This window comes from Danaus plexippus, unplaced genomic scaffold (genome assembly GCF_018135715.1).
Source record: "Danaus plexippus unplaced genomic scaffold, MEX_DaPlex mxdp_49, whole genome shotgun sequence".
Lineage (NCBI taxonomy): Eukaryota > Metazoa > Arthropoda > Insecta > Lepidoptera > Nymphalidae > Danaus > Danaus plexippus.
The window spans coordinates 137799-156187 of NW_026869869.1; the positions used below are offsets into that span (position 1 = coordinate 137799).

Below are 18389 nucleotides of genomic sequence, written 5' to 3' on the forward strand. Positions count from 1 at the left end.
GAGACGTTTCCACAAGCCGAACTGCGAAGGCTTAAACAAGCAGAGCGTGAGGCAGCTCAAAGAGCTGCTGAGACACCAGAGCAGTCCCAAGATAGACGTCGACAGCATGCTGAGTATCTAGCATCTCAACGGGCTGCAGAGACACCCGAACAGTCTCAAGCTCGGCGTCTTCAGCAAGCGACTTACATAGGGTCCCAAAGAGCTACTGAAACTGTTGAAGCTGCTGAAGCTCGCAGATGCGCTGTTGCTGAAAGGGCACAACAGCGACGATTAATATTTACAAGAAACGCGTGGGGAGTATTTGATAAAGCTGCATTTGAGTACGATGAAACTCTTGATTACGAAAGCCACAAGCTTATAAAAATAGAAGCGATGAATAAAGAATGCAGATTTTGCTGAGATGCGGTGCTCTTAAATGGAAAGAGGAAGCTGCAGGCATGTGTTGTTCGGGAGGAAAAGTAGTTCTTCCTTCAATAGACGAGCGTGTTGAACCTCTTAAAGAACTTTTTTCAAATGAAACAGATGAGTCTCGCCGTTTTTTAAAAAACATAAGAAAATACAATACATGCTTCCATATGACATCTTTTGGAGCTGATAACATTGTGTCGATGCCAGGATTTTGCCCGACTTTTACAATCCAAGGGCAAATATACCACACAATTGGCTCTTTGCTTCCTGCTGCTAATACGCAACCAAAATTTTTGCAAGTTTATTTCATGGGTGATGAGGAAGCACAAGTTGATAGGCGTTCTGAGTACGTACCAGGTGTGGAAAGAAACACAGTTCAAAAAATACAAAAAGTTCTACATGATCACAACGTTTTAGTGCATGAATTTAAAATGGCTAAAGATAGAGTGACTAGCGATAATAACAAGGTCGTGATACACCCAGATCGTGTACCACGTGGTGAACACGAAAGACGATTCAATGCCCCGACCACAAACGAAATAGCTGCCGTAGTAGTTAGTACTGAACAAACTGCGTCTCGGGACATTGTTATTCAGGCGCACGATGGCCGGCTTACTAGAGTTCCGGACACTCATAAATTGTATGATGCTCTCGAGTACCCGATAATTTTTTGGAAAGGACAAGAGGGGTACAGTTTTGATATTCCTCAGACAAACCCAGTTACAAAACAGCCTATACCGAACAAAAAAGTGTCGTGCAAAGACTTTTATGCATATCATATGATGGTACGTCGCAACAATTTTAATTTATTGCTTCGATGTAGGCTTCTCTTGCTTCAGTTTTTGGTGGACATGTATGTCAAAGTGGAGAGTGAGCGCTTAAGGTTTATTGCTTTAAACCAAACAAAACTGCGAGCAGAAAACTATATACATTTACAAGACGCGGTCAGGAATGATGCGAATTTAGATCCAAACAATTTGGGTCAATTGGTAATACTCCCATCGTCATTTGTAAATAGCCCGAGATATCTTCATGAGTACACGCAGGATGCGTTCACATACGTGCGTAACTACGGGAGGCCTGATCTGTTTATTACAATGACATGTAATCCCGCTTGGCCAGAAATTACTAAAGAGCTCATTCCAGGTCAAAATGCAACAGACAGACATGACTTAACAGCCAGGTTATTTAAAATAAAAGTACAAAAATTGGTTGCTCTACTTACAAAAGGTAAAATATTTGGAGATATGAAGTGTTTCATGTACTCGATCGAGTGTCAAAAAAGAGGTCTGCCTCACGTGCACTTACTGCTGTGGTTGACGGAAAAATTACGCCCCAACCAAATTGATGAAGTCATAAGTGCGGAGATACCAAATCCAGAAAGTGTTCGAAAACTCTACGATACTGTAACCAAAAATATGATTCACGGTCCCTGTGGTGCACTAAATCCGTCATCACCATGCATGAAAGAAGGAAAATGCACCAAAAAGTATCCAAGGGCGCTTTTGAAAGATACTCAAACTAACGACAAAGGCTATCCTTTGTACAGGCGTAGAACACCAGGAGATGGCGGCCGTACGATAACTCTAAAAACCCGAGGTGGAACACAGGAAGTATTGGTTGACAATAGCTGGATTGTCCCATATTCTCCTCTTCTGTCTAAAATTTATAACTGTCACATAAATGTAGAGTTCTGCAATACGGTACAGGCGATAAAATATATTTGTAAATATATAAACAAAGGCAGCGACCAGGCTATTTTTAACATTCGACAGCAAGGGAATGTTAATATTAACCCGAGAGATGAGGTGCAAACGTATCGAGCCGGTAGATATGTTAGTAGTAACGAAGCAGCGTGGCGGATCTTGGGTCTGCCTCTGCATGAAAGACACCCAACAGTCACTCACCTTGCGGTTCATCTGCCTAATGGTCAGCGGATTTACTTCACTGAAAACAATTTTAGAGAGAGAATGGCCGCACCACCTAAGACGACACTAACTGCATTTTTCCTGCTTTGCCAAAATGACGCATTTGCAAAAACATTACTTTATGTTGACGTACCCCGCTACTATACATGGAACGTGTCGTCGAAAGAATGGAAACGTCGTTTACAAGGCACACCTGTCGACGGCTGGCCAGGTGTGAAGGCAGGAGATGCTCTTGGGCGCATTTACACAGTGCATGTTAGTAACTTCGAATGTTACTGTTTGCGAATGCTGCTGAATGTAGTACAGGGCCCCACTAGCTTTTTGGATCTAAAAACAGTTGACGGCCAAGAACTTCAAACTTTTCGACAAGCGTGTGAGAAGTTGGGGTTGTTGGAAGATGACAACCACTGGGATGCCACAATGGAAGAGGCAGTGCTGTGTCGCTCTCCTTCGCAAATAAGAGAACTATTTGCAATATTGATATGCACTTGCGGTTTATCCAATCCTCTTCAACTATGGGATAAGTATAAATCTGCATTATCGGAGGATATCTTGCATAGATTTGAAAGGATGGATCAAGTCAACAATGATCTATGTTTCAATGAAGCACTGAGACATATAGAGGACAAAATAATAACGATTTCCGGTAAGAAATTGTCTGACTTCGGTATGCCTACACCAGAGCGTCGAGGAGAGTTGTCGACCGATTTGATCAAAGAGCTAAGCTACGATATTGCTTTATTAGACGCTCAGGTCAGCGAAACTGAACCACGCCTGCTACCCGAACAAAAAAACATTTATAACAAAATATTACAACGAGTTGAGCTTGACAAAGGCGGCCTTTTCTTTCTTGACGCCCCGGGCGGTACAGGTAAAACATTTTTGCTTAATTTGCTTCTAGCAAAAATTCGTAAGGACCGTAAAGTTGCATTAGCGGTGGCTTCCTCTGGGATCGCTGCAACATTGCTGAGCGGTGGACGAACGGCACATTCGGTTTTTAAATTACCTCTTAATCTGGCGAGCGAAGAAACCCCAACGTGCAACATCAGTAAGAGCAGTGCCCGTGGCGCCCTCTTGCAACAATGTATGCTGATCGTGTGGGACGAGTGCACTATGTCACACAAACGCGCCATTGAGGCGCTTGATCGCTGTCTACAAGATATTCACAGCAATCGAAAGTTGATGGATGGTGTGGTAGTGTTATTAGCAGGGGATTTTAGACAGACTTTACCTGTTATCGAGAGAGGCACTGCACCAGATGAAATTAACGCATGTCTAAAAGCCTCATATCTGTGGTCTAAAGTTGAAAAGCTTTATCTTACCACTAACATGCGAGTCCAGTTATTCAGCGATGTCGAATCAGGAGCATATGCTCAAAAACTGCTAGAAATTGGTGAAGGCCACCTAAACACCGACCAAGAAGGTATGGTTCTTTTCACACAGCAATTTTGTCATGCTGTGGAGACAGAAAACGAACTTATTGAACAAGTTTTTCCGAATCTGCAACAAAATATTCTTGACGAAAATTGGTTGTGTGAAAGAACCATATTGGCACCAAAAAATCAGATTGTTGCGAAAATAAATAAAAAAATCTTGGCCGAAATAAACAGCGAAACATCAGTGTATAATTCCATTGACACAGTTATGTCATCCGATGACACTACAAGTTATCCCGTAGAGTTCCTAAACTCTTTAGAGTTGTCCGGGGTGCCATCACACAAGTTGGAATTAAAGGTAGGTGTACCCGTTTTGTTAATGCGTAACCTGGATGCGCCAAGATTATGCAACGGTACTCGGTTGCGAGTTACCGAATTAGGAAGGCATATAGTGAAGGCTACAATTTTAACTGGAGAAGCCAAGGGAGACAATGTTCTTATACCGCGCATCCCAATCATACCCAACAACTTGCCATTCAATTTTAAACGCCTGCAGTTCCCATTAAAAGTCGCATTTTCAATGACGATCAACAAATCGCAGGGTCAAACCTTGAAGGTAGCAGGCCTACATTTGGGCACGCCATGTTTTTCTCACGGTCAGCTCTATGTGGCTTGCTCACGTGTTTCCAAAGCGAAGAATCTGCATGTTTATGCTGAAGAAAAAAGATCGTTAAATGTAGTTTATAGGAGCATACTGCAGTAGCTACCTATAGGCCTATGATTAGGGCTCTGCAGTGATTAGTTGCCGTATTTCTTACTTATTACTAGACTAGACGGGACGAACCTGAAGTCCACGCGAACGAAGTCGCGGGCAAAAGCTAGTATGTATATATTACTCCTTCCTTACTTACTTCCATTGTATTTAACTTTTATTTACTTGTTTGTTTCCTCTTGTTCATTAGGATTTCTCAGCACTTTCAAATGCTAATGTCATTAAATTATAGTTTGTTTCTTTAAAACTATTTGTACGCTATTAAAATTCCTAAAACCTTAAATTAAAAGAAGAAAAATGTTTAACTTTAAACACATCATTTTCTTTTATGAAGATTTTCAATATCTTACAATTATAATTCCGTGTAGAAGACTATAAGTTAAATAATTTTTCTTGTTCCGATTATTGAAAGAAATGTAAAAAAAAAAGTTTTTTAAACTTCTTAGGAATACATTTTGTAACTACATATTATGTATACCTTAAAAGCCTCCTTTATTTATATTGAACATTAGCCACAGTGGGCCGTCCTAATAATTAAACCAGAATACTTAAATTTGATCTTCTAGTATGCAACGCTATCAAGAACGTGACTCCCATACTATGATACATTAATCTGTAGTGAGATCAATATACTTTTTTTTTTTATTTTACATAAAAATCTACTACATGCGTGCATTCCACTGTTGCGTGGTTTTGGTGGCGCGGAAATACCAAACAATATAAGTACCGAGTACGTTTTTGAATACTCCGGTAGTTATAGGCACCGATGTATTAAGCAGAGACGGAGTGTCTTACATTCGCATTGCGAATTCACAACGAATCATTCGGTCCATTAAATTACCGATTAATATCATATCCGATTGTACGGTAGATTTGGATCTTCATTCTATTAACACGTCACCGTCATAAAATTAGGTTTTATGTCGGTTGTCATAGTAACCATATTAAATCCACTTATGTTTTATTAAAATAACAACAGATATCACCGATGCGTAAGAGTCTGTCAACGACCAAGACTTTATGATTTTCTAATGTCATGGTTATGGAAAATGTAACTGTGTGCTTCATTAATAATACTATCCGACTATGTGGCTGTGTCAATGACTAAAAACTGTGTGATCATGTGGGTATGTATGTGGGTATGTAATTAATCATACATTACATACATTTCTTTTATATAAAGAGAGAATTTTAAATCTACCGATTTGTGCGAAGGTTTCAGAACCCCGTAGTGTACATAGGGATCGTCGTAGGATAGACTTGAGATATTTATTAACTATTAATACCAAAAAGACATCATATATGATCTTCGCGCCTAAAAATAAAAATATACCAAATCATGACCAACTAACAATTTTTAACGAGCCAATAAATAAAACTGATCATGAAAAATATTTAGGTCTTATAATGGATAGCAAGTTAACCTGGCAATATCATATTGATCATCTTAAAAATAAAATATCCCCTTTGATAGGAGCACTACGTAGAATTTCGTTATGTATACCTAATACAATTCGTCCTATTATTTATAATTCTTTAGTAAAACCTCATATCGAATATCTTATTGAAATATGGGGAACTGCTGCGAAGTCTAACATAAAGTCATTACAAACTTTACAAAATAAAATTATTAAAGTTCTTTATAAATATGATTATATGACGCCATCCGTTGAATTATATAAAAAAAAAAAAACAAAATTTCTTAATATAAATCAATTATACACTTTAAAAACCTGCATGTTGATTAGAAAAATAATAACAAATAAAACACATTTACAATTACACTTTCATAAAAAAAAACACATACATACCACACTAGAAAACGTAATAAACTAGAACTTCCAAAAACCAAAACCAACTATGGAAAGAAAAACATTTTATTTGAAGGAGTTCAAATTTATAATAAATTATCAGACTTAATCATTAATAGCAAGAGTTTTCCTATATTCAAAAAACGTGTAATGGAATATGTGCAAAATAATTTATAAGTTAATGTAACCCCTACCTAAACATGTTTGTCTAATATAACTACCCGCAACATTTCATTTTACTGTATATAATTCATAAGGCAGACTTTTAAATGTACCCTCAAGCAAAATTATTGTGATTTCTTATTATAAGTGAACTTTTGTGTTCTTTATGAGAAATAAATGTCTTTAAACCGAAACCGATATGATACAATATGAACACTCATACCTAACCGACATTAATTAATTAGAAATTTTGTACATATGTATATATTTGCTTATTGAAGCGGTAATTGGATTTAAAACTATTTTGTTACTATAGATAAAAGTCGATATTGACTGAAAAATGAAATGTAAAATTAACCTGTTGGTACGATAGTGAACCGCCAAGTGAAGCAAAAATAAAAAAGCGGCATGGCCGTATTACACTTTTCTCAAATTATTTCGGGCCATTTTCGACCTATAAGTACATTTCGCATTAAACTTGACGCCTATATTTCTGGTAAGCAAGAAAAAAGTAGCTCAAGCATTACAACTAGACAAAGTTCTTAGTTTTGTTAATTTTTTTCATTCACTGACCGTTGTCAGTATAACATAAGGTCATTATCCAATGTTCTCTTTGTTTCCGTAGCATTCTTATAGCAGATCGTTGCATATTGCTTGAATTTATACTACTTCATATTATACAATACACGAGATCTCTACAGTTTCGTAATATTTTTTAAATATTTATTCTGCCTGGAGACTCGGAATTCGCTTTAAATTTATTATCGGAACATAAAAAAACAAAAGAATATTACATTTTATTTTTTTAATTAAATTTTTTATAAGGGGTCTGACAATGTCTTGTTAATGATACATATTTATTGCAACTTATTATAGATTTCTGTTCATGCCTTTTTTTTTTTTTTTTTTTTTTTGATGACGCAGGGAAACTCTTTTTACGAGCCGTCTCACCGGCCTTGGTGGGGCCGGAGAGGATGTGTGAGACTCGACCTGGGCAGGTCCCTACTCACTAAAACCACTGCGAAAGCCATCGGCCGCTATGTTGGTGCACCCCGGATCTGTCAGCGACAGGGCACACCAGCGACTGGCCGGTCCTGGCAAAGACCGGACTTACTCCCTCGGAGAAAGGGGGCGATCCCGGCAATTAGGACCGCCCCGACGACGCCGGGCTTTCACAGGAGCCGGGTTACCAGCCCGACCCCAGCCCGGGGCGCAGGAGCGCTATTGGAGGAGGCGTTGATATCGCCTCCGGCGCGCCCCCGTCCGTCGTCTGCGGAGGGAAGGTGCATCAGCCGCAACCTCCCGTTCCCGCTCAGATGCCTCCTTCGTGGACATGACCGTCTCACAGAAGGAGGACACCGCCATCCAGGACCTGTCACTCTCAAGCATCTTCTCCGCGACACTCGAAAGCGACAAGCCCACTCCGCCGAGCGCCGCCACAAGGTCTTGGCGCTGCGCAGCCCATCTCGGGCACACCTCGAGGGTGTGCTGGGCTGAGTCCACCGCAGCGCCGCACTCATGGCAGCCTCCTCCCGGCTCTCTCCTGGCCACCCGACACAAGTAGTCACCGAAGCAGCCGTGCCCGGTGAAAACCTGCGTCAGACGGAAAGTAAGGGGTTTGCGTTTCCGCCTCATCCAACGCTCTAGGACCGGACGGAGCGCAGCCGTTGTACGTTTACCGTACGGCTGGCCCGCCAGGTCCTCCCCCCACTCCCGCATAAGGCGCGACTCCCCCTGCCGGCGAACCGCCCGGATCTCCTCTGACGAAGGGTTCTCTCCGAGAGCCCTCCTACCCGAGACGTAAGAGAACACCTCGGCGAGAACCGACGCCACCAGATCCCAGGGCGGATCGCCAGCAAGAGCCGTCGCTGCGGCCCAGGAGACCGTACGGTACCCCCTAATCACCCTCACCGCGGGTGCCCTTTGCGCCGAGCGCAGTAGGGCCTTGACCCCGCGGCTCATCGGTCGATCAGCCCCAACGGGAGCACCGTACGTGGCTATACTCCGACAGACCCCAGAGTATAGCCGCCTGCAAGCTGCGCTGGGTCCTCCGAGGTTCGGGAGGAATTTCCCCAGCGCACCTGCCGTCCTCATGACCTTCGGTCCCAACTCCCTGAAATGGGGCACGAAGGTCCACCCTCCGTCAAGGGTGAGCCCCAGATATTTCATGGTCGGGCTCACCCTGACCCTCCCTCCTCCTATGAGAAGGGTGGCACCCGGCGGGGGTCCTTTCCGCCCAGTCCCGCGGAAGAGGAGGGCTTCGGTCTTGTCGATTCTGACCCGAAGCCCCAACCTCTCTATGCGGCTGACCACGAGATCAGTACCGACCTCGGCCAGCCGCGCCGCCTCCTTGTAGCTTCGTCCCCGGGATAAGACGAGGGTGTCATCTGCATAGCAAATGACACCCATCCCGGGGAGGAGGCGACTCCGCAGGACCCAGTCATACCCGACGTTCCACAGAACAGGTCCCAGTACCGAACCCTGTGGAACGCCGTTGTCGACTGTCCACCACTCTATGGACCCCCTCCGGTTCTCGACTGCCACCCTCCTCTGGGAGAGGTAGCTGCCTAACAGCCTCCTCAGATACAGGGGCACTCCGAAGTATTCAAGTGCCGCCTGTATCGCGCTGTGTGGGAGGCTGTTGAAGGCGTTGGCGATGTCCAGCGACACCGCCAACACTACCTCTCCTCTGCGTTCCGCCTCTTCCGTCACCGCCCTCAGGCGTTTGAGAGCATCGACGGTCGACCGGTGGGCTCGGAACCCGAACTGGGACTCTGAAAGTCCCGGTCCCGAGCCTTCCTCCAGGTGCCGAACGAGACGGGTGGCTATAATCTTCTCAAAAGCCTTCCCCGCCTCGTTCAGCATAACCACCGGTCGCACCGCCGAAAACGAGTCCAGAGGCCGGCTGCCTTTCGGAAGTAGGCATAGCCGGCCTTCCTTCCAGGCCCTCGGGAACTGCCCGGACCTCAGACAGAGGTCGAACAGCTCCCTGAGGGCTCCTCCGAGGTGCACCAGGGAGAGGGCCAGAACCCTCCCGTGCACCCCGTCCGGACCCGGTGCGCTCTTCTTACTCTGGAGGCGAGCCAGAATCGCCTCCATTTCAGACTCCGTGACGGTGGGCGGAACGCGGTCACCCTCTTCCAGCGTCTGCCAAGCCATCCTGGGGGGAGTGAATCCCGCCGGGGCGTCGGGGAAGAGTTCCCCGACGATCCCCCTCAGAACAGCCGGCTGGAGCACCTCCATGATGGGGGCCGACTGGGCGCAGATTTTATTCCGCGCCCTCTTGTACGGTCGGCCCCAGGGGTCTCGATCGAGCCCCTCCACCAGCTCCAGCCAGGCTGCCTCCTTGGCTCGGCAGATGGCCTGCTGCAGGATCAACTTCTTCGCCACGTAGACCCTGTACAGCCGGCCATCACGCTCCTCGTCCTGGGGGCGGCGTCGCCTGCTCCGGGTGTATGCCCTCCTGGCCCCGTTGCAGGCGATCCGGAGGTCGGAAATGTGGTCCGACCACCAGTACACCGCACCCCGCGGGGGTCGACGTCCAATGGGGGGCATCGCCGCTCTGCAGACGTTATGGAGAACGTCCCCAAAGCGACTAGCCCCCTCGTCCACCCCCAACTCCGCACTCCCGGGAGACTCCAGCGGCCGACAACGGCCGCTTCCTCAGCCAGTTCCCGGTTGAGCCTTGACAGGGCCCAACGCGGGAACCGACTTCTCTCCCGGGACGACGAGGAACTCGACGCTGGACTCCGGCGACCGGCAGGAGTGGCAGACACTTCGAACCGTATGTAGCGGTGGTCCGAAAGCGTCTCCACTCCTACCTCAACCCTCCATCCCTCCACTCTGCGTGCGATGGTCGGAGTGGCGAAAGAGACGTCCACCACTGAACCTCCCGACCGTCGCACGCACGTCTGGACTGTCCCCGTGTTGAGTAGGGACAGCCCGGCAGTTAACGCCCATTCCTCCAGCTCCCTCCCTCTGGGTGTTGTGAGAGGGCTTCCCCACGCCGTGGACTTGGCGTTGAGGTCCCCCATCACAACGACCTGGAGAGGCGCTAACTGCCCTACTACCGGTCCGAGAGTGTCGAGAAAACTCTCGAAGGCCGGCAGGTCGCGGTTCGGGGAGAAATATACCCCGACTATGGCAATCTCCCCCCGAACCGCCGCCACATACCCGTGGCCCCTCGCCTTGACTGCGAGGGGGGGCACGGCGCCCGCCCGCGTGACGATCGCCACGGAGCCGCCCGTGTCTCCCGCCCAATGAGGTAGGGCAGGGACATAGTACGGCTCCGCTATGACCGCCACGTCAACGGCCCACTCCACCATGGACTGCAGGAAGAGGTCCTGAGCCCCGGCGCAGTGGTTACCGTTGGCCTGCAGGAAACTGAGATGTCCGGCCATTATTCGGACATCTCAGCTCCCGACGCCCGCCTCGAAACCCCCGCCCTTTGTGGCTGGACCGGGAGTTTCCCACGGGTGGATGGGGGGCGGCACGAATGACCCCCCATCACATGGTCCGCTGGCTTGCTCGCGTCAGCGCACACAGCGCAGCGCGGTGACGCGGAGCACTGGGCGGACTTGTGGCCCTCCTTGCCGCAGCGGTAGCACAAACCGCTGCGGTCTTTTGGACTAGGGCACGCGGCCGCGACGTGCCCCGTTCCCAAGCACTTAAAACAGTGCTTGGGTCGTGCCTCCATATGCGAGAGCCGCACTTGGCTCCACCCGACTGACAGGCTGTCCAGCTGCAGCAACTTTTTCGCCGCTGCAGCCGGCACCTCCACCAGGGCAGAGCCTGTGCCGCGAGGCCCAGGTCGCACATTACGAACCCTGACCTGGGCCTCGATGCAGCCCCCCTCCTGCGCGACCGCGGCTATCAGCCGGTCCGCGGTCGTCGCGTCGTTGAGGCCCGTTACTCTTACGTCCGTGAATTTCACGGGCCTCGACACCTCCGCCTCCTCCGCCAGCACGGACTTCAGCTTCGCGGCCAAAGCGTCGGCTTTGTCCGCGCTGGCTGAGCCGGGCACCTCGATGATGCGGGCCCCTGTTGCCGATGCACGGATTTTCAGGGGCCCGATGCCCAGCTCCTTCGTGTTAACCTCCCTCTCGGCCCTTAGGAGGACCGACAAGTAGGTCGCTCCCTTGGCCGCTGCCTCAGGCCGTAACTTAAGCATTACGGCCTGGGAGCGTGGGAGCGCCACTTTCTTGGGGCCTCTTTAGGGCCCACCTTCTTCTTTGTTTGCGGCGCCGGCGTGTTCGGCACCGGCACCACCTCCTTCTTCTTCGGGGCCTTGCGGCGAACCACCTCCGTCCACCCCGCCGCTTTGGCTCCGTTCCCCACTTTACCCCGATCTGTCCCCCCAGCCGATGTGGATGGACCGAATGCAGTCCATACCACCTCCTTCCCTCCCTTTGACCTCTTGCCTTTCCCTTTGGAAGGCGCAGGGAGGGAAGGGAAATCCTCGTCGGAGGATACCACCGGCGCCGGTGGCGCCGCCAAAGGGGCCGATGACTTGGACCCCCTCTGCAGGGCCGCCTGTCGAATCGCCCTCCTGGCCGCAATGGCTTTGACCGAATTGTCACCCGCCAGGGGAGGGCGGGCTACTTCTTCCCGCTTGAGCCGGGACTCCAGTGCGGCCAACTGCCCATACACCAGGTTGCCAACCAACCTGGCGATGTTGGCCTCCAGCACTTGAGATTGGTCCCGGTTTATGGGACTATCCGCCGCCGCTCTTACCATCGAAGCCCTCTCCTTACACATCTCCTGGAATTGTTCCCGGTGAGCGCGCACCTCCTCCTTGAGACCCGCGTTTTCTCTCTGGAGCCGACCAATGTCGGCTCTGAGACGGCGGGTCTCCTCAGCCTCCGTTCGCGTCACCAGCACATCCAGTGCTTCGCGTAGGAACGCCGAGGCCCTCATGATCCGGGAAGAGTATCCCCCTTTCAGGTTCGAACTCTTCCCGACTAGCTCCTTGATAACATCGAGGTTCTTTTCGGCCTCGATCATTATCCCTTCCGCCCCCATGCTTTCCAGCTCCACAGGGAGCTCCTTCTTCTTCGTCCTTGCCCCGTTCTTCTCCCTCCCGAGGCTTTTCTCGAGGCAGGAGTTAAAGGCAGCCTCTGACTCCTCCTCTTCACGCTCCCGCAGGAATCTCCTGGCCTTAGCCAGCGTATGACCGCGGCCTCGCCTTCCCGCCGGAACCTTCCCTCTGATGACATCACCCCCAGTCTCGGTGTCGGAGCCTGACACCTCCGAAAAGAGGCGCTTGGCTCCCAACACCGACTCTGGGCGCGACGACATTGAGTCGTCCGCACCAACCTCATTCCCAGTTAAAAGGCCCGTTTTCCCCCCCCGGGCACTCCCCCCCCCATCATACTCTCTATCTCCCATCTTACACAACCTAAGCACACCCAAACACAATCCAAAAACGCAACGAATGATAACAGCAAGAACCTCATATAACATCTTTCTGTTCATGCCTATGTCTATGTGTGGGTATATATCAAATGAAATAAATCAAATTATAATGGTAAGACCAATGTAAGGACTGACAGTTAAAAGTACTATATGAGAATGTATGTATGTATATATGGTTTGTAACCCAATATTTATGTAGAATGCCTATTTCAAAAATTTATTTATCTAACGAATTGATTGTTTTTTAAGATTTCATTATATTTTTATGTTACAATGAAATATATTTTTTTATCAAAAAAGGGGAAATATACTCTTCCTAGCAATTTTGTAACAATCTCTTCATGGATTGTACTTAACTCTTAATAATTCCTAGTCTTTTTTTAAATTCTAGTGTACAAGACCTTTTAAACCTTTTATTGCATAGCTTCTATCGCGGGCCTTGAGCGCGGAGACCGAATTCAGAAATTCCGTAGCGAAAATTTCTAACTCCTAACATCGAACGTCGTTTCAGTTTGGCAATCTTCGGCACGGTGTATGTGTGCGTGCGACTACACTATGAGGGCTAACTAGCTGCTAACTGCTCACGACTGATTCTATCTCTTTCACACACAACGCTAGGTACTTTTTGTCTTCGTCCACGAGTAAGTTCAAGCCCGCAACTAGTTAGACCTTATCGTGTATGTATATGTACATATATATATATGGTGTTAAAATTATAAAAAATAATTACGTGACATCACGTGTTATTAGACTTGCTGACGAGAAGCTTGTGATATAAATACAGTAGTGGCATCACACTAAAGAATACACATCCGAGCAATGAGCACTCGTCACTGACACGTATCATTATATTATTTTATTACGATTTTATTGAAATAGATAGCACAAGTTACGGCATCTCCAAAGAAAAAAAGAACAAAGAAAAAAAAATACTGCATATATAAAATAAAAATATAATTATAATTGCATAAGTTGATAAAATGCTATGCAATAGCTTTACCGCGGCAGTCTCCGAGTGCCACACGTCTATTTTTAGTCAGTTTACGTCGGAAGGACATTTTAAATTATTTTACATTATCAAATTTTTTATAAATGTATATTATTTATTTGTTTGCAACGAAAGTGTGAGAAACAATACTTGATTTTTATAAATACCTGTTTTTCTATACAGTCAAATATTCTTAACTGAGAATTAGTTAGTTGTGACTGGACTGTTAGAGTGGACTTGTTGAGATGAGTATTTTGAAATCATGGCCATAAGCCAGGTTTCTGTAACTTTACATGGAATTATTTATATATATTTTTTTTAACTATTATATGTATATATTACTCCTTCCTTACTTACTTCCATTGTATTTAACTTTTATTTACTTGTTTGTTTCCTCTTGTTCATTAGGATTTCTCAGCACTTTCAAATGCTAATGTCATTAAATTATAGTTTGTTTCTTTAAAACTATTTGTACGCTATTAAAATTCCTAAAACCTTAAATTAAAAGAAGAAAAATGTTTAACTTTAAACACATCATTTTCTTTTATGAAGATTTTCAATATCTTACAATTATAATTCCGTGTAGAAGACTATAAGTTAAATAATTTTTCTTGTTCCGATTATTGAAAGAAATGTAAAAAAAAAAGTTTTTTAAACTTCTTAGGAATACATTTTGTAACTACATATTATGTATACCTTAAAAGCCTCCTTTATTTATATTGAACATTAGCCACAGTGGGCCGTCCTAATAATTAAACCAGAATACTTAAATTGATCTTCTAGTATGCAACGCTATCAAGAACGTGACTCCATACTATGATACATTAATCTGTAGTGAGATCAATACTTTTTTTTTTTTATTTACATAAAAATCTACTACATGCGTGCATTCCACTGTTGCGTGGTTTTGGTGGCGCGGAAATACCAAACAATATAAGTACCGAGTACGTTTTTGAATACTCGGTAGTTATAGGCACCGATGTATTAAGCAGAGACGGAGTGTCTTACATTCGCATTGCGAATTCACAACGAATCATTCGGTCCATTAAATTACCGATTAATATCATATCCGATTGTACGGTAGATTTGGATCTTCATTCTATTAACACGTCACCGTCATAAAATTAGGTTTTATGTCGGTTGTCATAGTAACCATATAAATCCACTTATGTTTTATTAAAATAACAACAGATATCACCGATGCGTAAGAGTCTGTCAACGACCAAGACTTTATGATTTTCTAATGTCATGGTTATGGAAAATGTAACTGTGTGCTTCATTAATAATACTATCCGACTATGTGGCTGTGTCAATGACTAAAAACTGTGTGATCATGTGGGTATGTATGTGGGTATGTAATTAATCATACATTACATACATTTCTTTTATATAAAGAGAGAATTTTAAATCTACCGATTTGTGCGAAGGTTTCAGAACCCCGTAGTGTACATAGGGAACGTCGTAGGATAGACTTGAGATATTTATTAACTATTAATACCAAAAAGACATCATATATGATCTTCGCGCCTAAAAATAAAAATATACCAAATCATGACCAACTAACAATTTTTAACGAGCCAATAAATAAAACTGATCATGAAAAATATTTAGGTCTTATAATGGATAGCAAGTTTACCTGGCAATATCATATTGATCATCTTAAAAATAAAATATCCCCTTTGATAGGAGCACTACGTAGAATTTCGTTATGTATACCTAATACAATTCGTCCTATTATTTATAATTCTTTAGTAAAACCTCATATCGAATATCTTATTGAAATATGGGGAACTGCTGCGAAGTCTAACATAAAGTCATTACAAACTTTACAAAATAAAATTATTAAAGTTCTTTATAAATATGATGAATTATATAAAAAAAAAAAAAAACAAAATTTCTTAATATAAATCAATTATACACTTTAAAAACCTGCATGTTGATTAGAAAAATAATAACAAATAAAACACATTTACAATTACACTTTCATAAAAAAAAACACATACATACCACACTAGAAAACGTAATAAACTAAAACTTCCAAAAACCAAAACCAACTATGGATGGAAAAACATTTTATTTGAAGGAGTTCAAATTTATAATAAATTATCAGACTTAATCATTAATAGCAAGAGTTTTCCTATATTCAAAAAACGTGTAATGGAATATGTGCAAAATAATTTATAAGTTAATGTAACCACTACCTAAACATGTTTGTCTAATATAACTACCCGCAACATTTCATTTTACCGTATATAATTCATAAGGCAGACTTTTAAATGTACCCTCAAGCAAAATTATTGTGATTTCTTATTATAAGTGAACTTTTGTGTTCTTTATGAGAAATAAATGTCTTTAAACCGAAACCGATATGATACAATATGAACACTCATACCTAACCGACATTAATTAATTAGAAATTTTGTACATATGTATATATTTGCTTATTGAAGCGGTAATTGGATTTAAAACTATTTTGTTACTATAGATAAAAGTCGATATTGACTGAAAAATGAATTGTAAAATTAACCTGTTGGTACGATAGTGAACCGCCAAGTGAAGCAAAAATAAAAAAGCGGCATGGCCGTATTACACTTTTCTCAAATTATTTCGGGCCATTTTCGACCTATAAGTACATTTCGCATTAAACTTGACGCCTATATTTCTGGTAAGCAAGAAAAAAGTAGCTCAAGCATTACAACTAGACAAAGTTCTTAGTTTTGTTAATTTTTTTCATTCACTGACTGACCCATCATCAAAACTGTAAGGCGCTTCTAGTTTATATAGAAGCTTCAAAATTTTGAATACAATTTGTGTTTAGTGAATAACTCAGGGAAAAACTAAAATATTTTGAATTTTCTGTCCACTTTTCAAGGTAATCTATAAATATACACGTGTAGCTCGTATCATAAGTCAGAGACTGGGCTCTCAGAAAATTCGTTGATAGCACGAGTGTTAGAGAAGTAGATCATACTGGAAAAAAAGAGAAAAAGGAGGTTTTCCATAAAAATAAATGAGATGCCATCGATAACAAAAGTAAAAAAAAAAACAAGTCCCGCAACACTGTTCTTTCATTGTAAAATTTTGGATCATGTACGTAATACCAAGTCGGTTGATCTTTTCGGTCCCCTCTTAAGGGGCCTTCTGTCTTAAGTTATAACGTTACTAACTATCTAACCATATCTCATAGTGACCACATTAAAATTAAAAATATTTTATGTTGAAATAAATAGATTGACTTGGCATTCGCATGAAAACGCAATGCCATGAAAAACCAAATTTTTTCTTTCTCTGAGGGAGTAAGTCCTTTCTCTAAGTAAGTAAGTTTCTTTAAGTAAGTCCTTTCTCTGAGGGAGTAAGTCCGGTCTTTGCCAGGACCGGCCAGTCGCTGGTGTGCCCTGTTGCTGACAGATCCGGGGTGCACCAACATAGCGGCCGATGGCTTTCGCAGTGGTTTTAGTGAGTAGGGGCCTGCCCAGGCCGAGTCTCACACATCCTATCCGGCCCCACCAAGGCCGGTTAGACGGCTCGTAAAAAGAGTTTCCCTGCGTCATCAAAAAAAAAAAAAAAAAGGTGTTAGCCGCATAACTACCTGCGTAGCCACCTGTGTAAGTGTAGTCACAACAATGTTGGTCTACAATTAAGAATAAAGTCATTGATGACGTCAGTTATGCTGGCGTCACTCTTTTTAAAAACCACGGCCTGGACCGTACTTCGACATATACTCGTATGTATTTTCTGATTAGAAAATATGTATATGATTTCATTTTCATCTCGTCTGTCAATTGATCATGGTTGCTTGCTACAAAGGAATCACCAGAACTTCGAAAATTGGTCACGTTTGTTTCATAGTGCGGGAACCAGGACTTCATAAGTCTGAAGGATATGTACAATATGTTTCATGATTGCTGTGAAAAGTAAAACTTTATTGACCTGACTACAGTTACGTATAAATACATAATATGGGACTCACGTTTTTGATAACGTTGCATACTAGGAGAACAGACTTAAGTATTCTGATTTGTATACAATACTGATAACACTACCCACTGCTCTTAGTTTTCAAGATATGTATGTAAGGCAGACTTTTAAGATTGACAAAATACATTGTTACAAAATGTATGTCTAAGAAAATCTCAGAAGAAAAAAAACTGTTTTTTACATTAGTTTTCAGTAAGCCTGATACAATTGCCCTTTATGCTCTCTGATTTTAGATATCTTAGTTTGATTTAATTTTAAAAACGGGAATTCCTTTCTTCATGATAGCCGACACTAAAATATAGTTTCGCCTTAGTTCGTGCATGCACGTTTGTCACAACGTCTGCACTATTAACCCTTTGAAATGCATATTTGTATGTTTATCTTAGAACCAATTCTCTGGGTTTTCGTAGCATCCCCGTAGCAAATTGTGTAATAGTATTCTGTAACTTTATGAACACCTGGTACTTCATAATACGCAATAAACGTGACTTGAAACTACGGTTCACAATTTGTTTTTAAATTTAAACTTATTTTTTAAAGGAACGTGCATTA

General features: G+C 43.7%; 1 protein-coding gene across 1 annotated transcript; it reads left to right on the plus strand.

Moving 5' to 3' along the window:
• Positions 1–575: 575 nt before the first annotated feature.
• Positions 576–4475, plus strand: LOC133320708 (uncharacterized). Its single transcript, XM_061529308.1, has one exon. It carries the CDS (start codon positions 576–578, stop codon positions 4473–4475), a length of 3900 nt encoding a protein of 1299 aa, XP_061385292.1.
• The last annotated feature ends 13914 nt before the right edge of the window (positions 4476–18389 follow it).

What these genes read in the sequence shown, in the direction of transcription:
- LOC133320708 (XM_061529308.1), top strand. Translation starts at nt 576, where the DNA reads ATGACATCTTTTGGAGCTGATAACATTGTGTCGATGCCAGGATTTTGC.